Source organism: Lithobates pipiens, unplaced genomic scaffold, assembly GCF_037356315.1.
Source record: "Lithobates pipiens isolate NorthernLeopardFrog02 unplaced genomic scaffold, aLitPip1_a1.2 Scaffold_18, whole genome shotgun sequence".
Taxonomy (NCBI): Eukaryota; Metazoa; Chordata; class Amphibia; order Anura; family Ranidae; genus Lithobates; species Lithobates pipiens.
In genome coordinates, this window is record NW_027507758.1 from 263,052,457 (window position 1) to 263,076,288 (window position 23,832).

At 40.4% G+C, this 23,832-nt stretch overlaps 1 protein-coding gene across 6 annotated transcripts in view; it reads right to left on the reverse strand.

Annotated features, from left to right (window-relative positions):
- Window positions 1-280: 280 nt before the first annotated feature.
- LAMA2 (laminin subunit alpha 2) overlaps window positions 281-23,832 on the reverse strand; it is a 1,237,914-nt gene continuing 1,214,362 nt past the window's right edge. For all 6 annotated transcript variants that reach the window (XM_077486899.1, XM_077486900.1, XM_077486895.1 and 3 more), the window contains 5 exons: window positions 22,097-22,252; window positions 19,617-19,770; window positions 16,861-16,991; window positions 11,028-11,250; window positions 281-577 (listed from right to left, as the gene is read on the reverse strand). In XM_077486899.1, coding sequence (XP_077343025.1) covers window positions 426-577; window positions 11,028-11,250; window positions 16,861-16,991; window positions 19,617-19,770; window positions 22,097-22,252 — 816 coding nt within the window. In that variant the 3' untranslated portion in view covers window positions 281-425. The remainder of the gene's footprint in view (window positions 578-11,027; window positions 11,251-16,860; window positions 16,992-19,616; window positions 19,771-22,096; window positions 22,253-23,832) is intronic.

A 23,832-nucleotide genomic window follows, 5' to 3' on the forward strand; every position in this document is an offset into this window, starting at 1 on the left:
ATGCTTTTTTTTTCTTTTCGGTCTTTTTTTGTTTACAGCACAAAAAAATTAAAAACATAGATGTGATTAAATACCACCAAAATAAATCTCTATGTGTGGGGAAAAAAAGGACATATTTGTGTGGGTACACTGTTGCAAGACCGTGTACTCTGCCCTTAACCAATCTGAGTGGCTTTCTAGCAACATAACATGGGTACTGTATGTCAAATTCTTCTTCAGTTTCATATCCACAATAAACGTTTTCAATTTACAGTGAAATAATAAATGCACATACATGAAATAGAGAAATGCTCTTTTTATTTAACATACAGGGAAAACAATTAATTGTTTTGTGAGCTACATGGAAACTACAGCAAATGGCGTTCCCATGCACACACATCAAACATGGAAATGCATAGTTATTGGTCATAGTGGTGGCAGTTAGATCATGGGCATGACAATGGTTGCACTCCTTTTATCTCCAGTGACTTGCTGAAATTGATCTCTTGTGCTTTGGCAGTGCCCTTGGTAAGTTTAAGATCTTTGATACAGCCTTTGAAACTCACATTGGTGGTCAGACCAAACTGCTTTACATCTTCTGTAGGAAAAATAGACAGAGTAATCAAGTTTCATTCAGTTATACGAATTCCTTACTATCTGAGAACAACCATCAAATGACAAATAAGAAAATTATACTCAAATTTAAAGCTAAACTTCAAGTAGGCAACAAAAAAACATTTGATGCAGTTGTGTATTTTTTAAAAACAATTACACATATTCGTATATACAACAGGCAATAGCTGAATCTGAGTCATCATATCAGCCCATGTCTTCTCTGAATAACAGTTGGCCATAAGATGAAATGTAGACGGTTCAGCAGAGACCTGTAGAATTTTGATCCATCTATAGCCACTCCCGCTTGAGAGAAGTTGATTTAATGAACACTGTTGATCAGTGTATCCTGACAACCGAACAGTCCCTCAGAATACAATAGCACTGCGGGGATGGGGGAATCTGTTTTTTTTTTTTTGATCAGCCCATTTGCTGATTGTCAAAAGACAATCCATGTATGGTTAGACATATTAGCATGTTTCTGTAGGCTGTTGGTGGGGAGACAACATTACTATATTCATTAACTCTAATAGAGAAAGCGGCATCATGCTCTCCCCTGGCAATGCTGACAGATATTGCTTGTATGACACACAGTAGATGGACAGAATTAAAAATACTAAGGCAAATAAGGGGGATCACAATCATTATAAGACGAGAATAAGTCTGTGAAGGTAATTGTTTACCTAGGTTATGATATAGATAGAAATAGTTAGACATATTCAACAGAACTTGCCTATAAAGTTGAAAATATTTTACCACTCATCCAAGTGGCTTCTTCAGTTCTGTAAATTATCACCTGTCCCAAGCTTAATGACACACTGACGATTGGCTTATGGTAGTTAGAACAAGTTTAGTATGTGGGTGCAGGGGCTATGGCTTTAGAAAATTGGGCACCATTCCCCAATAAGCCCCTGTACACATGGTCGGAGATTTCCACAACCAAATCCGTCGGATATTGCCCGTCGGATTTTGTCCGTCAGATCTTGTCCGAAACTGTTGCATACACACGGTCTGACAAAGTTGGCGAAAAATTAGATCTTTCAGAACGTGATGATGTAATTTCGTTACGATGGGACTAGATTCAGGCTAGTAGCCAATAGCTTTGATGTAGGAATTTGATCTGAGCTTGCGTGGCACTTGGTCCGATCAAAATTCTCTACACATGATCGGAGTATGTCCGATCGGCCCAGTTGGTCGGGAAATATTTCAAACATGTTGGAAAATTGGGTCCGACGGATATTCGGACGGAATCAGTCCGATGCATACCACACACAGTCAGATTATCCGACGACACGGTCCGATAGGACACATTCCGACGGATTCTCCGACCGTGTGTACAAGGGCTTAGACTTATGATGTAGAGAAAAAAAACACACCTCCAATTATCCAAACATGGGATTTGGGGGGGGGGGGGTATTGTATTATATAATATAAAAGTAAATACATCTTTATTTATACAATACAACACATAAACTTGTTAAAAATTCATATAAAAAATAATATAGAATCACGATAATACAGTTTGTAGAGCTTAGTGGATCAACACGTTTTGCACTTAGTGCTTCATCAGGACCCACGTGCCCTTGTTTTACATGGATATGGGACATTATATTATATGGAGGCGAGGAGGGTAGGGAGGAGAGGAGGGCAGGGCAGCTAACTGAGGAAAAAGGAGAGGGAAGAAAAAAACACCATCCCCATGGACATATACAGACTTACATCAGTCCAAGCTGGACCAATGTAGCTATGCATGAAATCCATGCCTGAAATTAAGATTTAAGGGTTAGGAATCATTTTTAAACTATAATTCTTGCCTTACAGCAGACACCACAAGATTGAAATTTGTTATGAAAGGTTTGAGCTCCATGACTTTTGAGCTTATCCCTGTCTTGCGCCTACCCCACTGGGCAATTTTAACACTCAAAGTAAACTTTTGTTTTGCACAACCAGGGCAAAGCAACAAATTTACTCTAATTCCCCTCTCTCCAGCTGAACATATGTACTTTTACTTTGATCCCACCAACTCTTACTCCACTCACACAGTTCATCTAATGAACTCCAATTGGATCGACTAGGCCAGTGATGGCGAACCTTGGCACCCCAGATGTTTTGGAACTACATTTCCCATGATGCTCCAGTACACTGCAGAGTGCCAGAGCATCATGGGAAATGTAGTTACAAAACATCTGGGGTGCCAAGGTTCGCCATCACTGGACTAGGCTGTGGCCCAATCATATGAAAAAAAGAGAATAAGTCAAGTGTGCCCCCCCCCATACTAAAAGAATCAGCGGCTGAATTGTGCAGTTGGGAGCAAAGGAAAGGTGAGTATGTGCTTCTGGGGTGGGAGACATTAAAATAAATCTGGGTGTTTTTTTTCCCTGCATGGACAAAATGTTAACTTTTTAACTTTCAAATGGTGCAAAACAAATCAGTGGAGAATAATATATAATTATGTAATATGCAGCTGCTCTATTGTCTGGGCCTACTTTTTCTTCCCTTCTGCAGTACTATGAAACCAACATAGCAGTTATGCTATGTAAACACGATTGAACATTCCAACAACAAAACCGTGTATTTTTTTTTCCGGTGGATTTTGGCTCAAACTTGTCTTACATACACACGGTCACACAAATGTTGTCGGAAATTCCGAACACCAAGAACATGGTGACGTACAACACGTACGACTAGCTGAGAAAAATGAAGTTCAATAGCCAGTGCGGTTCTTCGGCTTGATTTAGCTGCAGCTTTAGGAACATACACTGGTTGGATAACCCCTGTGTAAATTATTCACCAAATAAAGCAGTAAAAAAGTCCCAGTTCTAAGCACAGCTTCTTAGACTAAAAATAATATGTGGCAGTGAAATAAATTAAGTTAACCTTTTTCACTTCCATACACTATTTTAAGTCTGAAAAGCTGTGCACTGGGACTGTTTTTTACTGCTTTATTTGTTAAGTGGCAGTAAAGGTGCTAGTTATCCCCAATGCACAATTTTTGCATTGATACATGTTCCCTGGGGCAGGACCCGGGTCTCCAAAAACTTTTTATGACAATAACTTGCATATAAGCCTTTAACCACTTTCAGACCGGACCATTTTGCTGGTAAATGACCAGAGGTCTTTTTACACTTTGGCACTGCGCTGCTTTAACTGGTAATTGCGCGGTCATGCAATGTTGTACCCAAACAAAATTTGCGTCCTTTTCTTCCCACAAATAGAGCTTTCTTTTGATGGTATTTGATTGCCTCTGCGATTTTTATTTTTTGCGATATAAACGTAAAAAGACCGCAAATTTTGAAAAAAAATGATATTTTCTACTTTTTGTTATTAGAAAAATCCAATAAACTCAATTTTAGTCATACATTTAGGCCAAAATGTATTCAGCCACATGTCTTTGGTAAAAAAAAAGTCAATAATTGTATATTTATTGGTTTGCGCAAAAGTTGTCACATCTACAAACTAAGGTACGTTTTCTGGAATTTACGCAGCTTTTAGTTTACGACTGCCTATCTCATTTCTTGAGGTGCTAAAATGGCAGGGCAGTACAAAACCCCCCCAAATGACCCCATTTTGGAAAGTAGACCCCCTAAGGAAATTGATAAGAGGCATGTTGAGCCCATTGAATATTTTATTTTTTTGCCTCAAGCGATTGAATAATGACAAAAAAAAAATTTTTTTTTTTTTTTTACACAAAGTTGTCACTAAATGATATATTGCTCACACATGCTATGGGCGTATGTGAAATGACACCCCAAAATAAATTCTGCTGCTTCTCCTGAGTACGGGGATACCACATATGTGGGACTTTTTGGGAGCCTAGCCGCGTACGGGGCCCCGAAAACCAAGCACCGCCTTCAGGCTTTCTAAGGGCGTAAATTTTTGAGTTCACTTCTCACTACCTATTACAGTTTTGAAGGCCATAAAATGCCAAGATGGCACAAAACCCCCACAAATGACCCCATTTTAGAAAGTAGACACCCCAAGCTATTTGCTGAGAGGCATGTTGAGTTCATGGAATATTTTATATTTTGCCACAAGTTGCGGGAAAATTACAAACTTTTTTTTTTTTTTTTTTTTTTTCACAAAGTTGTCACTAAATGATATATTGCTCACACATGCCATGGGCATATGTGAAATGACACCCCAAAATAAATTCTGCTGCTTCTCCTGAGTACGGGGATACCACATATGTGGGACTTTTTGGGAGCCTAGCCGCGTACGGGGCCCCGAAAACCAAGCACCGCCTTCAGGCTTTCTAAGGGCGTAAATATTTGACTTCACTCCTCACTACCTATTACAGTTTTGAAGGCCAATAAAATGCCAAGATGGCACAAAACCCCCACAAATGACCCCATTTTAGAAAGTAGACACCCCAAGCTATTTGCTGAGAGGCATGTTGAGTCCATGGAATATTTTATATTTTGCCACAAGTTGCGGGAAAATTACAAACTTTTTTTTTTTTTTTTTTTTTTTCACAAAGTTGTCACTAAATGATATATTGCTCACGCATGCCATGGGCATATGTGAAATGACACCCCAAAATAAATTCTGCTGCTTCTCCTGAGTACGGGGATACCACATATGTGGGACTTTTTGGGAGCCTAGCCGCGTACGGGGCCCCGAAAACCAAGCACCGCCTTCAGGCTTTCTAAGGGCGTTACAGTTTTGAAGGCCATAAAATGCCAAGATGGCACAAACCCCCCCCAAATGACCCCATTTTGGAAAGTAGACACCCCTAAATTTAGGGGTACACTAGTGAGACTAGGTAATAAATGGCGGGTGCCCTGAAACTATAAAAAAATAACTAACCAACCAGCGTCACCTGTAACAGTTATATGGTGATCACTGGTGAAAGGGTTAACTAGGGGGCAATCAGGGGGCTTTATGCGGTAGTATATGGGGGTCCCTGGCGCTATAAAAAGCTGCGGCGAACCTAAATACCTACTTGCCTAACTAGCGTCACCTGTGACACTAATACAGCGATCAGAAAAACGATCGCTTATTAGGCTGGGTTCACACTGGAGCGATGCGGGAACGCCACGAATGCGCGGCGGGTTCCCGCATCGCATGCCTCCCGGCGGCAGTTCACACTGCCCTATGCGAACTGCTGGGAGTGTCAGTGAAATGTTACTGACACCCCCAGATCAGTTCGCATATCGCAGTGCGATCTGCAAACTCGGATCGCATGGTGTGAACACCCATGCGATCCGATTCTGCTGCGGGCCAAAAAAAGGGTCCCGTGCGAATTTGCGGCGGGTGCGGCGGGTGTGGCGGGTGCGGCGAATGGCTGAACTCGAATCGCACAGAGATCGGATGTGATTTGCACTGCAGTGCGAATCACATCCGTTCTCAAACCGCTGCAATCTGAACCCAGCCTTAGTGACACTGGCGACGGGGGGTGATCACGGGGTTAAACCTTTATTGGGGGGGTTAGGGGGGTACCTTAGAACTAAAGGGGGCTAACCCTAACTGCCCTAACAGTTATTAGTCACAAATGACACCCGCCGGGTGATCAGGGGGTTAAACCTTTATTAGGTAATAAATGGCGGGTGCCCTGAAACTATAAAAAAATAACTAACCAACCAGCGTCACCTGTAACAGTTATATGGTGATCACTGGTGAAAGGGTTAACTAGGGGGCAATCAGGGGGCTTTATGCGGTAGTATATGGGGGTCCCTGGCGCTATAAAAAGCTGCGGCGAACCTAAATACCTACCTGCCTAACTAGCGTCACCTGGGACACTAATACGGCGATCAGAAAAATGATCGCTTATTAGGCTGGGTTCACACTGGAGCGATGCGGAAACGCCGCGAATCCGCGGCGGGTTCCCGCATCGCATGCCTCCCGGCGGCAGTTCACACTGCCCTATGCGAACTGCTGGGAGTGTCAGTGAAATGTTACTGACACCCCCAGATCAGTTCGCATATCGCAGTGCGATCTGCAAACTCGGATCGCATGGTGTGAACACCCATGCGATCCGATTCTGCTGCGGGCCAAAAAAAGGGTCCCGTGCGAATTTGCGGCGGGTGCGGCGGGTGTGGCGGGTGCGGCGGGTGCGGCGAATGGCTGAACTCGAATCGCACAGAGATCGGATGTGATTTGCACTGCAGTGCGGTGCGAATCACATTCGTTCTCATAAACCGCTGCAATGTGAACCCAGCCTTAGTGACACTGGCGACGGGGGGTGATCACGGGGTTAAACCTTTATTGGGGGGGTTAGGGGGGTACATTAGAACTAAAGGGGGCTAACTCTAACTGCCCTAACAGTTATTACAGTCACAAATGACACCAATGCAAAAAAAAAAAAAAAAAAAAAAAAAAATGACATTGGTGTCACTGTGACTGGGGGGCAGGGGTAATTGGGGGGGTGATCGGGGGGTAAAGGGGGGGTGTGAGTGTGCCTGGCATGTTCTACTGTGTGTGGGATGTGTTGGTGCAACTCACTGATCCGCTCTCCTCCGTGTCGGAACGAAAAATACCGACACGGAGGAGAGAATACATCACTTCCTCTCCTGTGTTTACATTACAGGAGAGGAAGTGATGTCACCGGGGATTTCTATTCGTCGGGAGCGATCGCGAGGGGGTGGCCATGAATGAATGGCCGTCCCCTCGTCCGGGATCGCTCCCGAACGAAAACCGACCGCCGCAGGCACCGGGCGGGGGCCCGATCGGGCCCCCGACCCGCGGGAGGCAAATCACGTACATGTACGTGCTTATGCCTGCCCGTGCCATTCTGCCGACGTACATCGGCGTTAGGCGGTCGGCAAGTGGTTAAAGTTAGCACTTTTGATTTTTCATGTTAGTGTTCCATAGATTTTAACAGTGTTCCGGCGGCTTTTGAATTTGCCCCGAACATCGCATATTGTTCGGTGTTCGCCAAACATCCAAAGTTCGCCCCCAAACTTATGCTCAGGTCGAAGCGTTCGCCCATCCCTGCAATAATCACCTGGAAGTATCTCTATTCATAACTATAAATAACTATGTATATGTGCACACAACTCCACCAGAATTCTTTTTGAGATCTTTTCTGAAAATACCTGTGTGCATGTTGGATGTATGTACTATTATTAATCTTTTTTTGTATAAAGTTTGTATTATTTCCATACTAGCATGCATCTATATACTTATGGCTAATGTCATATGCTGGTTGCAGTCGTTTCTCTACTCCAAATAACTTTGTTTATATTACGGATTAATTCCCCAGGAAGGAAATCCCCTCTGGTTACAGAGGCCCTGTCCTGGGCGGAGGCATTGCCAACTTTATTATCAAACCCGCTCTTCCACAGTTCTGGTTCTCTTATTTACCTACATGCCTAGCACAATATCCTGTTGGGGGCTGGGTCATTTGCCATACCCCCCCCCCCCAAAAAAAAGACGGCCAGCATAGTAAAGATATACATTTTCCTAGTGACAGGCCCAGAAATCAACTGCAGGTGCATGAGTGTGCAAGCCCCCTGCTTGCACACCCTTGTGTACTTCAACAGAGTTTTTTTTTTTTTTTTTTTTTAAGAGTAAGCTCCAGGACTGCCATCTTGATCCTATCTGCTCTACTTAATCAATCCCCGACCTAAACAAGCATGAGGAACAGTATTCCAGACTTTCGAAAATTCAATGGTTGCATACCCATTCTAGTGGAGGAACTGGCTAGGTAGTAAATCCAGGATCAGCATTGCAACCCCAGATCCTGTACAAATAAAATCAAGTCAGCAGTGGCAGCTCCCCAATTTAACCACTTGCCGACCAGCTCACTCAGATATACTGCGGCAGGTCGGCTCTCCTGCGTGAACCGATGTACCTGAAAGGAGGATAATGAGGCGATTCCCCATTCTGCCTAATGATATGTCAGAGATCTTCTGTTCCCAGTGATCAGGATCAGTGATCTCTGTCATGTCCCAGTGAGCCCATCCCTGCTACAGTTAGAATACAAACAGGGAACACAGTTAACCCCTTGATCGCCCCTAGTGTTAACCCCTTCTCTGCCAGTGTAATTTTTACATTGATCAGTACATTTTTATTGCACTGATCAATATAATAATGTCACTGGTCCCCAAAAGGTGTCATTAAGGGTCAGGTTTGTCTGCAGCAATGTCGCAGACCCGCTAAAAATCACAGATCGCCGCCATTACCAGTAAAAACAATAAAAAAATAAAAGTCTCTAAATCTATCCTGTAGTTTGTAGACACAATAACTTTTGGGCAAACCAATCAATATATGCCTATTGCAATTTTTTTTAATCAAAAATATGTAGAAGAATATATATCGGTCTAAACTGATGAATATATTTTATTTAATTTTTTGGATATGTATTATAGTAGAAAGTTAAAAAATGATTTCAATATTTTTTTAATTGTTGTTTTTTTTGTTTATAGTGCAAAAAATAAAACCCGCAGAGGTGATCAAATACCACCAAAAGAAAGCTCTATTTGTGGGTAAAAAGTCGCATGACCTCGCAATTGTCAGTTAAAGTGACACAGTGCCATATCGCAAAAAAATGGCCTGGTCATTAAGGGGGCAAATCCTTCGGGGGCTGAAGTGGTTAAATATCCACAGGTTCCATAAAAATTGGTAATTTAAGCATATATAAAGAACCCCACCGGGATAAAGCACCTAAAAGGCTACTATTGCAGTATAAAATATAATACTATAACAACCGGGGAAACTGGCGCTACCTAAAAACAGGTACTCATACCACCTAAAATAATAAATAATAAATATAAATAACAACTAAGGTTTACACCCGAAAAACCCCAAGACTTTCCTGCTCCTATTGCTATTGAGCCCAGGAAGAGATACAAAAAACACAGCTCCGCCCAGAAGATATTAAATCACACAATTTGTGTAGTATGTCTCCAAACCAACGCAAATTCTGTAAGAGAAGCTAAATATCAAGAAATAATAATGCTAACGGCGATTAATCGCAAAGACGCATCAGTGCTAAAATTAGCCACCAAACTCCCCACTAGAATATAATGTGACAACCTTAATTTCAAAAAGAAACCATCCAGTGAAAACCAGAGAGAATTATCATAAAGGTACCAAGTGTAACAAGCTTAGTATGTGACTCAATGCGATTGTAACTTAAAATCGCATATATGCAAAAATATAATTGTGCCAGTAAATAATTTTACCTATTTACCTAAAATCACATAGGTGCAATATTATAATTGTGCCAGTAATTAAATATATATTTAGTGACAAAAAGTGAAGATTGCACAGGAAGCACTAAAGTCACTTGATGAACATTTTTTTGGATTTGCACTATTGAACATTTATTTTGGACTATTTTTTGGTTTTATTATTTTTTATTAATATTACATATTTTTATTTTTTATTTCAGTTATTTTTTATTTTTCATTTTTAATTTAATTTTTATTTTTATATTTTTTATTTTTATTTTTATTTTTCAAATATTCATGAATGTTATTAATTTTATCATTTAGAGTATTTTTGCACTTGTACCACTAGGGGTCGTGCTATATGATTAGGTTGTTTATTATATACAACCTTTTGCGTATATATATACATTTTTTTCACCTGGTATTGTTTATGCTTTTTTAGTTATAATAGCATTTGCACATTTGTTTCACATTTAGTTACTGGGCTATATTTTTGTCACTAAATATATATTTAATTACTGGCACAATTATAATATTGCAGTCAGCTAGCCCAAGGATGGGGAACTCCAGCTCTGCAAATGGTAATTTAAACACCCCACCCTATTCTGGCACCTCCTGGGGCATTGTTGTAGAATAGCCTTATGTCTGTCAGCACTGTTTAGGTGTTTTAAAATAGTAAGATGGGGCCTTAATTTTTAAGACCCCCTTCTTGAAGCGTATGATATTTCTGAGACACACATATCAGCATATTCACCTTCCAGTCTATGTCTCTTGTGCCGTGCATACGCTTCTTTGGAGGGCTGGCTGCAATATATATATTTTTTTTATTCAGCTAAAAATGTATAACTCACGCATATTACAACTGTAACAAATACACATAGCATCTGTTACAAAAGCAATGTTGTTATTTTAGGCAGTATAAACCTTTTTAGAAATAATGGAAACTATTGGGTGAAAAATTCAGTGTTGCCATTATATTTCTTAATGTTAGATGAACTTTTGTGGATGACAATGACCTACTGTAAACTGCACACAGTCCCATTGATAGATCACAGCTCAGGAGTTACATAGGAGATCATGTTCTATTATTTTAAACACAGCACCTTAATGTGAATAACATTTATATCTTAGTTTTTATATTTAGAGAAATATTTCTAATAGTCTTTCCAGTTGGTGAAATATACCTATATTTAGCTTATTATTAAGCACTACCTGTCTTTTGGCTATTGCAGAGAAGTTATCTCTTCAGGGCATCTTTATTTCAAGAATCATCTGTCAAAATATGCACTGACAGCTTTTATCTCATAACTCAAATGTACTCACCAGGATATCCTCCTACAAAGACTGGATCATTAGTGTCTGCAGATGTGGATGCTGAATTTGGACTTGCAGCTTCTACTTTGTTGTCATCGACGATCATCTCTAAGCGGTGTTTTATCTTACTTGCCACCACTTTGTGCCACTGTCCATCACACAAGCTAGATGGCAGGTTAGGCTCATAAACTGCTGTGAAACGACCGGCTCCATTATCGGCATGGAAAAGTAGCTAAAGAAAAGGGAAAAAAAAGGGAAAATAAGGGAAAATAATGTAAAAAAATTAGACAGTTTTTCAAACACATACTGTAAATAAAATGGCAACAACTAGTATCAACAACGTGACCCTCACAAATCTATACCCAGCATAGGTCATCCCCCTACCAATGATGTTGGTCATTACATTATGAGGGAGGGGGATTCATTTATTTAAAATTAAAACTAAACTCCCAAGCAGATATACAAGATACAAATTAATGCAGCTCTGTATTTATTAATACAACAATAAATGAAAGCGGTGTAAGAACCTGAATTCAACAGTCACAATCACCTGTGCAGCAAAGCACAGAATAAAAGAGGACAGAGTACACACAAGGAGCATTCAATAGAAGGAAAGCACAGTGAGGGTGATTTACTAAAACTGGAGAATACAAAATCTGGTGCAGCTGTGCATGATAGCCAATCAGTTTCTAACATCAGCTTTTTAAATTAAAGCGGGAGTTCCGCAAAATTTGTTTTTTAAAAAGTCAGCAGCTACAAATACTGCAGCTGCTGACTTTTAAAATAAGGATGCTCACCTATCCAAGGGTCCAGCAATGTCGGCACCCCGAGGCCAAACCATCCCTCAGTCCTCGGATGCTGCCGCCGTCATCTTCGGTATGGTAATCAGGAAATTAAGCCTTGTGGCTTCACTTCCCGCTTCCCTACTGCTCATGCGCGAGTCTCGCTGCGTAATCCGAATGCTCCCTGCTGTCTCTGGGACCCGTGTGTGTCCCAGAAGACAGCTTGGTTGGACAGGAAGAGGCATGGAAGTGGGTGCAAATACCTGTCTTAGACAGTTATCTGCACCCCCCTCCCCCCTAAAAGGTGCCAAATGTGACACCTGAGGGGAGGAGGGTTCCAAAAAACTGAGGTTCTATTTTTGTGTGAACCTCCACTTTAAGCTTTGACAAAAACAACTTAGAATATGATTGATTTCAATGCAGAGCTGCACCAGATTTGACACTCTCCAGTGTGACAAAGATATGGGTTCATTAGTGTGCTGTTTCCCTTTTTAACGGTCAAGTCAAGAGTGGGGGTTGAGAGGAGACCTGTAAATGGAAATTAACTGTTGAAGAGAAAGATCAGATCTCTTGACCTGCCAGACAGGGTTTTTTGTGTGTGGCAGAGATGTTTAAATCACAGGAATGGATGGACTGAAATAGAAATCATTTGGCAAGTAAAAAATTTCACATATATGTATTTTTATCTGTGTATTTAGCGGTTTGCCTGGAGTTCAGCTTTAAAGGATAAGTTCACTTTTTAGAAAAAGAAAAAAATAATACATTTTGTGTAGGTAAAAAATTTGCATTTATTTTTTTTAAGCATTGCACTAACAATTCGCAGATCACTGGTGCCATGCAGGTCTCCAGCAGATCTGCCAGTGTATCTGTGTGCCTGTAGCAGGTACAATCTGCCAGGAATAGACAATGAACTACCACGGTGCTCCACAGCGCTGTGATTGTTCATTGAAAACTACAAGCTAACAGCCACAAAGGCTACTGGACCTTGTAGTTTTCCATTCACAGAACATTGTGAATGAGTGATGTGGCCAGGCGGGCGGAGCCCAGCTCAGCCAAGTTTTTTTTTAAATTGGGGAGGTGCGGAGGGCCGATCCATTTTTAACATGTTACATGTTACACCCTACACAATAAGGGTGTAACATGTAACATGTTACGAAAAGTGAACTCATCCTTGAAGCAAAAAAGGTGCTGTTTCAAACAGCATTAAATCCAATTTTGTATTTAAATAATTAGGTAAGACATCTGGTTGTTTTAGGTAACACATTCAATTTCCAGCATTTTTTGTGCTCCAGTTTTTCTACACATTATAATTAGTGTATATATTTGAAGCAATACACCATATTGCATATTAATAATAGACTACTGATGCATATTTTAGATTTTTGTATTTTTGAAACTTGTAAATACCCTTTATAGCTAAAAAAAGGGGGGTTTTTAAAAATGAAGAAAAAAAAATGTAGATAATCTAAAACACAAAATATCTCTTGTGAATGTAAACCTAGATATAAACAAGGCTGAGACAAACATGACTCTCGGGCCATCTGTATTCTGACAGTGGGTACCATGTAATTAACGTGGATGTAATCCTCCTTTTTTCATTTTGGCAAATTACTGTCAAAAAGTAATGTAAATCTTGGTACTGTCCTGTGGGTCATTAACTAATGCAAAAAGAAAAAAAAATACCTTACAGTGGGGAGAGAATCTTTTTATATGGCTTTGGGTGCAACATTCAAAATATACAAATCCTTTAAATATTATGCTTGGGGAAAAAGTTGTACGGAGTTTCATGAAAAAGCATGATTTTCACAGTCCCAGTGACAGCATACCCTGGCAGCACATATTACGCTGTGGAATTTGTTTTTTTCATTTATAAATACCTTGGCTTATATATAGCAGCAACATGCCAATATGACTCATTTTGGTTATATAAAAAAGCATTCTTTCCGATCACTGTAGCACCAGCACATTCTTTTTCATGGGATGGTAATAGACCTGCTTTGGCGGGTGGATAGGAACTGACCAGTAGGTCACTTTCGTTCTCCCTGTTCTGGCTGATGCACCACTGTTCTACCGCTGGCCAATTCTGTCAAGCTCCCATTATAGTGGTTATTTTTTAAACACAAAACCAAAAATGTAATATATAACAGCTTACTTGTCCTTGGTGTGGTGGTTGCATTAATTTTCTTTTTCCAAGCTTTATTTGCTTTATTGTGACCTAGTCATCCTGAAAACAGCACACTTCCTGTCTCTGGGTGGCTACATCCCTCCTCTACTGTATCTATGGTTGTCCCTAGGCTGCTCTCCTGATATGGACTACCAACATGTTTGTAGCTAGATACCTCCATTACATGGGGGAAGGGCAATTGGAAGATTACAGAAGATAGCAAGAAAGGAAAATATTCTTTGGTGCAGCTTATAGGAGCTGTCAAAGTCCCTGCATTTCTAAAATGTATAATATATTTAAAATGTACTAGAGAACAAGAGTACTGGCAGGTAATTACAGGAATTAAGAGACTGTAGGTGATAAAGGAGTGTAAAACTGGCCTGCAGCAGGAACAAGTGTAATAGCAACACTAGGCCTAAATTTATTAAAAACAAAGAGCATCGGCTGGGGCACTACTACAAGATTTAAAACACTTGATAAAGACACAGGATACAGTAGCAGGACAGTTTTAATCAGGTGTAATAGGTCAAATGTACTAAAGACAAAGGGATATATTTTTAAAAAACTGCATGCACATTCATTATGTGCAAATTCTAGCAAAATCAAATTTTACTAACCTATTTTCTTTCCAGGTTGGATGTTCTCCATTCATAAGAATAGCATAAACCAGGAAAAAAATGCATTATGGCCACTAGATGAAGTTAATGATCATAGGAAATAAATAATTATTTACAATGCTCATTAGTACCCCCAGATATGTTCTTATATCGTGTTATTGTTATGAATGAAGAACATCTGAAGTGGAAATAAAATTGCCTAGTAACATCCAATCTTGCAAATTTTTTAAATGTGAAATGCAGTTTTACAGAATGAATGGCTCTGCACATATTTTTATAAATACATACCAAAGAGTACAGACAGGTGTTTTACCACAAGAATGAAAGTGATATTAAAGTCCAAAAGGCCTCGCCCCCTGGCCCCCATGTCATTGGATTTGATTGACAGCAGCGGGAGCCAATGGCTGCGCTGCTATCAATCTATCCATTCAAGAGCAGGGACCCTATGCAGAGTAAGTAAAATGGGGGGCAGTCACTTTCTTGAATTTTTTTCACCTTAACGCATAGGGTGCATTAAGGTGAAAAAACACAAGGGTTTACAACCCCTTTAACATAAAAATAATAATTAAAAAACTCTACAAAATAAATGAAAATACCACCACTAAAACAAAAGCCCACTTTTTTTAAAGATGGATTCTACACTAAGCACTTGTACACAGGGTAGGTAATTCCGATGGAAAAGGTCCGATCGGACCGTGTTGTCGGATAATCTGACCGTGTGTGAGCTCCATCGGACTTTTTACGTTGGAATGTCTGACAAAGTTTGAGAGTTGGATATAAAATTTTCTGACAACATGGTCCGATCGGACTTTGATCATTTGTAGAGAATTCTGATCGGACAAAGTGCCACGCATGCTCAGATCAAATTACGAGACCAAAGCTATTGGCTACTAGCCGCAACGTAGTCCCGTCGCAATGAACAAACGTCATCACGTTCTGAACGATCGGATTTTCCGACAACTTTGTCCAACCTGTGTATGCAACACCAGTTTCGGAAAAAATCAGACGGATTTTGTTGTCGGAATGTCCGACCATGTGTACAAGGGCTTAGAATAAGCATAGGTAAGGGTACTACTGATTTACCACCACAAATGGAAGCCTGTAATTTTCAAACAAAGTGATCCCTTGTTATCACAGTATATTAGATACCTTAGATAGAAACTATTTTAGAACATTAGTTATTCAGGCTTCAATACAAGTAAGGCCGCGTACACACGGGCGGACTGTTCGCCCAACTTTGTCCGCTGAACAGTGTTTCAGCGGACAGTCCGCTCGTGTGTGGGCTTCAGCGGACAGTTTCAGCGGACAGTCTGACGAACAAAGTTTTTCGGAATTCCCGTAAGACAGTCCGCTGAAACTTGGTTTGAGCGGACAGTCCGCTCGTGTGTAGGCTTGTTCGTCAAACTAAGTTCCGCGCATGCTCAGAAAGGATTTACACGGCGAAGGTTGCATTGCAGTGTATAGGACGTCGTTTTTCTAGTCCCGTCGTACGTGCCGTTCACGTCATCGCGCACGCTTTCAGCGGACTGTTCGTTCATCGTGTGTGGTCAAGTCCGTTCATGCAAATTTTGAGCGGACTGTTTGTCGTACTGTTTGACGAACAAAGTTGGGCGAACAGTCTGCCCGTGTGTACGCGGCCTTAGGCTTTATTAACATTAATGCAACTTCGGATGTGACTTGAGTTGCACAGAATACTATGACAATGGAAATCACATTGTTTTCAATAGTGCTGTTCAAATCAATGCAACTCATCCAGCAGCGATTATGGAAAAAGTTCCTGTACTACTTTGATTTGATTCCATCATGATTTTGGCCCCACATCCAAGTTGCACTATATAATCACACTGAAATTTGGATTAAAATTGGATTTCAGTGGTGTGAACCTAGCCTAAATATGTTCAAAGTCTCTTTTTCCAGGCGGATTTTTGGAAAACACACACACTTTTTTCCCTCTATTGAAACTTTCCTGGTTATTGCCTTGTTTGGTGCATTCTGGAAATAACTAAGATATCATACACATTGACAAAAATTTTATTTTAGTCTTTCTGATTTCTTTAAAGCAAGACCTAAGACCAAACCGCTGTTTTATATACTAAAAAGTTTTCTTTGTCAAAGAACTGATATTAATAGTTTTCTATTTTCATTAAATAAATGGAAAACCTTTATACTAAACATTAACAATTTTATTGAAAAGTTAACCCATATTTCTGGCAGCTATATCTTCAACATCGCTAAACATGTTTATAAGAAAACAATAAACCAAAGAAAGAATCACTTACTTTACCATCCACCAGTTCGATGCCCAAACCATCCATTTTTTTGCCGCTGATTCCAATAAGAACTCCATTGGTCCTTGTTGTGCGAAATGTCAGTTCTATTACTAAATCAGTGCCCACTTTAAAAGCTCCCACTGAAAAACAGAAAGTACAAATATAAACTAAATTACTTGAAGTGACAATGTATAGTAGATCAATAACATCAATCATAGTCAAAGGTACAACAATAACATCAATCGTTAAACAGTAAAGGACTTCGCAGTCAAACTCCCACTTTTAATTTATTTCAGAACAAAATTGGTTGCATTATGCTACCATTTTCCTATATTTGTCTGCATTAATAGTTGGTTTTGATATTAACCATAAATCAGGGGTCTCAAACTGGCGGCCCTCCAGCTGTTGCGAAACTACAAGTCCCATCATGCCTCTGCCTGTGGGAGTCATGCTTGTAACTGTCAGCCTTGCAATGCCTCATGGGACTTGTAGTTTTACAACGGCTGGAGGGCCGCCAGTTTGAGACCCCTGCCATAGATACATGTGTTCTGTCATCTAAAAGCTGCACTAAGAATTTAGGGTTGATTCACTAAGATAGAGCATGCTCAATTTTCACTTTGCAAAGGGAATTTTCACTTAGGTAAAAAATCACGTTACAAAAAATACCCATTCAAATGCAAAGAAAATAGAAGAACGATATTTTGCTTACACATGATTTGATGTTGAAAGTATGCAGAACTTCACCTAAGGTATGGGGAAATTAACTTTGCTAACAACAGTCTACTTGTCTGAAGTACATCAACCTCTTGGTGTGAAAAGTGCTAAAATCAGATTTGCTATCTTAAACAAAGATGAATATCCTTTACACTGGTATTGCCTACAAGCGATGGTATTAGTATTACCCTGGGTACCTGGTGGTATGAAAGTCACTTAAACTAAACCTGACAGGACAAAAATATGTAGACTGCCTTTGCTTATTTGTCTTTCTGAAAAAAATATTTAAACAGTGTCTACAGATAAAAATGGCACATAAAACTGACATGTTGTATTGATTCTCATAATCAAGGCCAACTAAAATGCAGATCTAACACATTTAAAAAGTACGTAACCCTATATGTATCACCACTTAAAATCCATGCAATTAAAATCCAGTATTTCAGATTAGGTTTCAATTATTAGAACTTCCTTAGGGAGTATGCAGGTGGAATCTGCATTTTTTGAACTTCAGATATCTAGGGTCTGGTGTTTTCTTTTGTTATTGACGTGTGTGTGTGTGTGTGTGTGTGTGTGTGTGTGTGTGTGTGTGTGTGTGTGTGTGTGTGTGTGTGTGTGTGTGTGTGTGGTATCATCATATCAAGATCAAAACAGCTCTTTAAAGCCTCGTACACACTACTATTTTTTTTTTGTTCAGCTCAAACTGACAGCTTAGGTTGGTGCCACTGTACTAACAATCCAATGTTAGTACACCGGCCTCCCCTGCTGAGCTATTGTATTCTGAAAGGAGGACAGCCTCCCACCAGAAAACTCCGGTCAGCGCTTTCAGCCATTGGCAGCCAATCGGCAGACCTTTTTCGGTCATGAGCCTTCAACAGAAGCTGGCTGGCTTCTGTCGTACCGGCTGCTGTACACATGGGTCAAATGTTGGCTGGTTTCTATTGAACCGGCAGGTGCCAGCCGACATTTGGCCCATGTGCACTAGGCTTAGGGAGCTCAGGAAAAAAGTTGTGGATTATTATAAGCCTTAGAAGGGATTTAAAAGATTACCAAATTATTTGAAAATCACTCATTCCACTGTAAGGAAAAAACCCTACAAATGCTCTAGATTTCAAAATTCATGCAAGGAAACCTGCAAATATCTGGTAATAAAAGGAAATTTACAATGATGTCACAGACAGGTGGGCAGTTATGCAAAATGCCTACAAGAAGTAATTTCTGCTAAAGGGGGCAATACCAGCTTCGGAGACCAAGGGTGTATTTACTTTTTCACTGTATGCCAACGCATCTTATGGTATTTTGTTGACTAAATGATTGAATGGGTAAATGTCATTGCATCTTTCTTAAGTAGATCACCTTAAATACTTATTTAGCTTTTATATTATTCACAATAGCATTCAGACTGGAAACTGAATCAACTATCCAAACCAAGAAGGATCATTTCTTTCCATAGCGTAGTCAATATAACTTCATCATCATGCTAATCCTTAATTTTCTACTCAGTAGTTGGGCTGAACAGCACAGTGGTGTAGTGGTTAGCACTCTCACCTAGCAGTAAAACGTGGTCAGTGGTTCAAATCCCAACCACAACACCACCTGCCTGGAGTTTGCATGTTCTCCCCGTGCCCACGTGGGCCTCCCCCCACACCCCAAAGACATGCAGCTAGGCCAATTGGCCCTAGTATATGAATGGGGACTTTGGATTGTGGGCTCCTTGAGGGTAGGGACCAATGTGAGTGTGCAATGTACAGGGATAGGGGTAGACACTCACACAGGATGGACTGGTGTCTTTATTTAACCTTACTAACTATGAAGTTTGACACTGAAAGTTGGACTGCAAGTATTTTGGGAGATGCGATTATAAAACAAAGTGCCTACATTGTTGCTTTAAATACTCTGGTTATGTTGTCCACAATTTAGAAGGCCTACATCAAAGATACTACATTTTATTCAGGTATTATGTTACACTAAGAAATTATTTAGCCTCTACAATTAGAATAGAAAATACATTTAAAAATCAACAAAAGACATAAAGCCCATAAAACAGTCACCTGTTTTTGCAAATCCGGATCCATCGAAATAGGTTCCTGTTTGTGGATTAGCAAAGCATGATCCAACATTATAGCTGGAAGTAGGATTATTAAAATCTGTATTTCCTTCTACCAATCTGAAGTTGCGGATGCAGCCATCTATGCTATGTAAAACCTGGCAAAAAAAGCAACACCATGAACTAAAGAAATGTTTCTAATATCTAATAACATATATCACATTTTTACACTTTTACACAAAACCATGCCAACATATCAATTGTTTGATTATAATGTTCACTATATTATCATTTGAAAAATGCACATGTTGGCAAAACCTCAGTTAGTACCTTCATAAAAGTGCCTAGCCCCCTGCCCCACCTCTTTTTTTAAGTGTGAAGGACATTACAGACCTCAGATTCAAACTCAGCATACCTGTGGGCTCATGTGGTCTTACAAGATATCCATGGACTTACACATCAGATACCTCAGGGTTCTGCACACATGGTTGCTTCATTTCAAAAACACCACAGCACATTCAAAACAAAGAATGTCATATTCTATAGCTAATAATTAAAGCTTGCTTGCATGGTTGTGCTATAGCAACTGTTCTCATCTTGTCCTTCTAGCCACCTAATTGGCCAAAATATTTGGTAGGCAGGTTAGTAGGCCTATAGCTAGGCTAGCAGATGGATGCATGCCACAACACAACTACACAAGGTCAGGATGATAAATATTTAGAGTGGCATTCTAGAATTTGCCTTTGAAAACCTAGATCCTTTGCAAACAATGTTGACATCATCACAATGCTGCCCATATCCTAAGCAGAGAGCAGAACTTTGGGAGGGACCCAACAGGCCCACTCACTACAGGCTTACTGCAGAAAACCAGAGGAGGGGATTGATACAAGACCAGTCACCCTGCACAAGGTGAGAAAACAGCAGTGACCTTTATCAAGAAGCTCCTGCACATAGGCTAGTTCTGCACAGGATTAATGCACAGATCTGGAGGAAATACACAAAGTGCACCAATATTTATGTAACAATACACATGCCTCTGGTATTTAGACATTATTTGTTTAATAAAAAACATTCACCTTTTAATTAACACATCATCATAAAAAAGTATAAAATAAACACAATTATGAAAAAACAATTATAGGTTTAGCCAGTAAGTTTTTGCTTCTAGTTCTTCATAGTCCCTGTCCCTGGGGATGTGGCATGTGGTCTGTCCTTTGCCTACACACTTTGTGCTAAAGGGTGTCCCACATTCCCATTTCAGAAAAATGGGAGGTATGCATGTCCTGGTTGAGTAATAACTGACAGTGACTGCATTGGGACAGTGTGTAAGAGAACTTATTTCAAGGAAGAGAGGGGGGCATCACTAAGTGCAGTATTAAAAACAGTGTTTTATTTGGCAGCTAAATATGCACTCACATAAATTCGCAAGAAGGCACACCTTTAATGTCACAGCAGCAGTGCCTTTGTATGGATCATTCTCTCCATAATCCATAATGTTAGCAGCAGTGGCAGAACTGCATGGATGGAAGAGCCTGGTTGCTCGCCAGCTGTGGTAAAAGGACATCCAGAACTACCGTGAAGCACAGAAGAGGAAGTGACGTCACCTGATCAGGTTTGACAAATGAGCTAATTAACATGAAATGTGTTACCTAGGCAACAAATCATCCCAGGCATGATGTCACTTCCTGTTCCACGCTCCACGATGGTTCTGGTGTCCTTCCACAGCATCTGACGAGTGGCACCCAAGCTCTTCCATCCATGCAGTTCTGCCTCTGCTGCTGACATCCTGGATTATGGAGAGGACAATCCATACATAGACATTGTTGCTGGGACATTACAGGCGTTCCTTCTTGCGGATTTATGTGAGCGCACATTTATCTGCCTAATTAAACATTGTTTTTAATACTGCACTTAATGGCACCCCCTGCCCCTTGTTGTCTTTCTTGAGAATTGCTCCTGTCTTTTGGTGGAGCTGCCTTTTGTGCCAAAACTTGTATTATGGACTTTATGCATTATCATGGACTTTTTAATTTGTACAGCACCTTCCTATAAGACTGTATAGAGTTACTGAGTTTGTGTACATCTGTGATTGTGCCATATATCTTGTGATTTTTAAGAGAACTTATTTATTTTTTATAAAAAAAAAACAAGTAGAATCTGCAGAACGATCTAAATAAATTTATTACATGCAGTTTTATAATGCTTAATATCAAGCAAATACCGGGGTGTACAAGGTACCTAGAGTAGCATACAGTAATAAATATACATTTTTCTTTTTTGTATTCCTTGCAAAGTAAAAGCCTGGTATATCGCTGACATCTAGCCTAATTTGCTCGTTATCCACTGCAACATGGAAAACAGAAAAGAAGTAAATGCAAGCACATAAAAAAAAAAAATGTTTTTACCAGCTATTTAGAAGGTAAAAAAAACTCTCTGTCCTTCAGAAAAATGCTGAGAAAATATAAAATTAGAGCACAGTCTTACCGGGCCAATCCGTTTGGTTGTATAATTAATAGGCAATCCACCAACATAGAGCATGCCCACCACATCCAGGATGTCTGCTTTCTTTGGACTGTTTGTGCTGTTTGCAATTCCATCAACAAACAGATATCCTGTCTGCTTTGTTCTGAATATATTTATCTTGGAGAAAAACAAGCTTAGTTTTAACAGTATGAAATCTTTTACATAGAAGTTACACTTCCAGATCTACATTTAACACATAGTAGGCTTCTTAAATATATATATGAATTCTGCATATTGTATTATAAGCAAAACATATTTGATAAAAAAAAAACAAAAAAAAAAAACATTGGTTTGTGCTATATATTAACTGGTTCACAACTTATAGATACTATTGGAAGTATAATTATACATGGGTTGATTTGAGAGTAAATAACTACTGTATTTGCATAAAAAAATGCATTATTATGGATTTATCTAAACAAGGAACTTACATAGAAATTTAGGTTTTTACGCTTTTATCATTTCGTCCTTGCTTATGAATGTTCTTTTATTATTTAGATACAAACTACATAGTAGATTGCTCATTGGTTTGTGGATGGCAGTGGCAAAACACAGTTGTGCAGGGTGTATGATTGTGGATAGTGAAGTCAATAGGTTTTTAGATGAAAGATCCACAATTATCCACAGGCAATTTCTGACCAAGTTGTTTAACTGCAAACCGCTCAAGCATCATATACCGTATATACTCGAGTATAAGCCGAGATTTTCAGCCTCTTTTTTGAGGCTGAAAGTGCCCCCTCGGCTTATACTCGAGTCACCGCTGTCTGACTGCTCGATCAGCGTATCGAGCAGACAGACGGCGGACATTAAAATTCAAAAGCCGCGCCTCCTTCTCCGCCTCCGCCTGTGATAGGCGGAACACTGAATTTCCCAGCAGTCAGTGTTCCGCCTATCACGGACATCCGCTCATTCTCATACTACGGACGAGTATGAGAGGATGTCCGTGATAGGCGGAACACAGGCTGCTGGGAAATTGAGTGTTCCGCCTATCACAGGCGGAGGCGGAGGCGCGGCTTTTGAATTGTAGAATGGCCGCCGAGAAGAGCGGCGATCCTGGAGCGGCGATCCATCGGCACGACACGGGACGGAGGAGGCACGGGACGGAGGAGGCACGGGACGGAGGAGGCACGGGACGGAGGAGGCACGGGACGGAGGAGGCACGGGACGGAGGAGGCTCGGGACGACGGCGGCTCGGGACGGAGGCTTGGGACACAGGTAGGCTGGACACACACACAAGGCTGCACGGACACACACACACACACACACACACACACACACACACACACACACACACACACACACACACACACACAGGGATGGATGGATGGATGGATGGATACACACACACACACACACACACACACATGGATGGATGGATGGATGAATACACACACACACACACACACACACAGGGATGGATGGATGGATGGATACACACACAGGGATGGATGGACGGACACACACACAGGGATGGATGGATGGATGGATGGATGGACACACACACAGGGATGGATGGACGGACACACACACAGGGATGGACGGACACACAGGGATGGACAGCCATGTCTCACCCTCGGCTTATACACGAGTCAATAAGTTTTCCAGTTTTTTGGGGGTAAATTGGGGGCCTCGGCTTATATTCGGGTCGGCCTATACTCGAGTATATACGGTATGTCATATATGTCATTCAATATGCT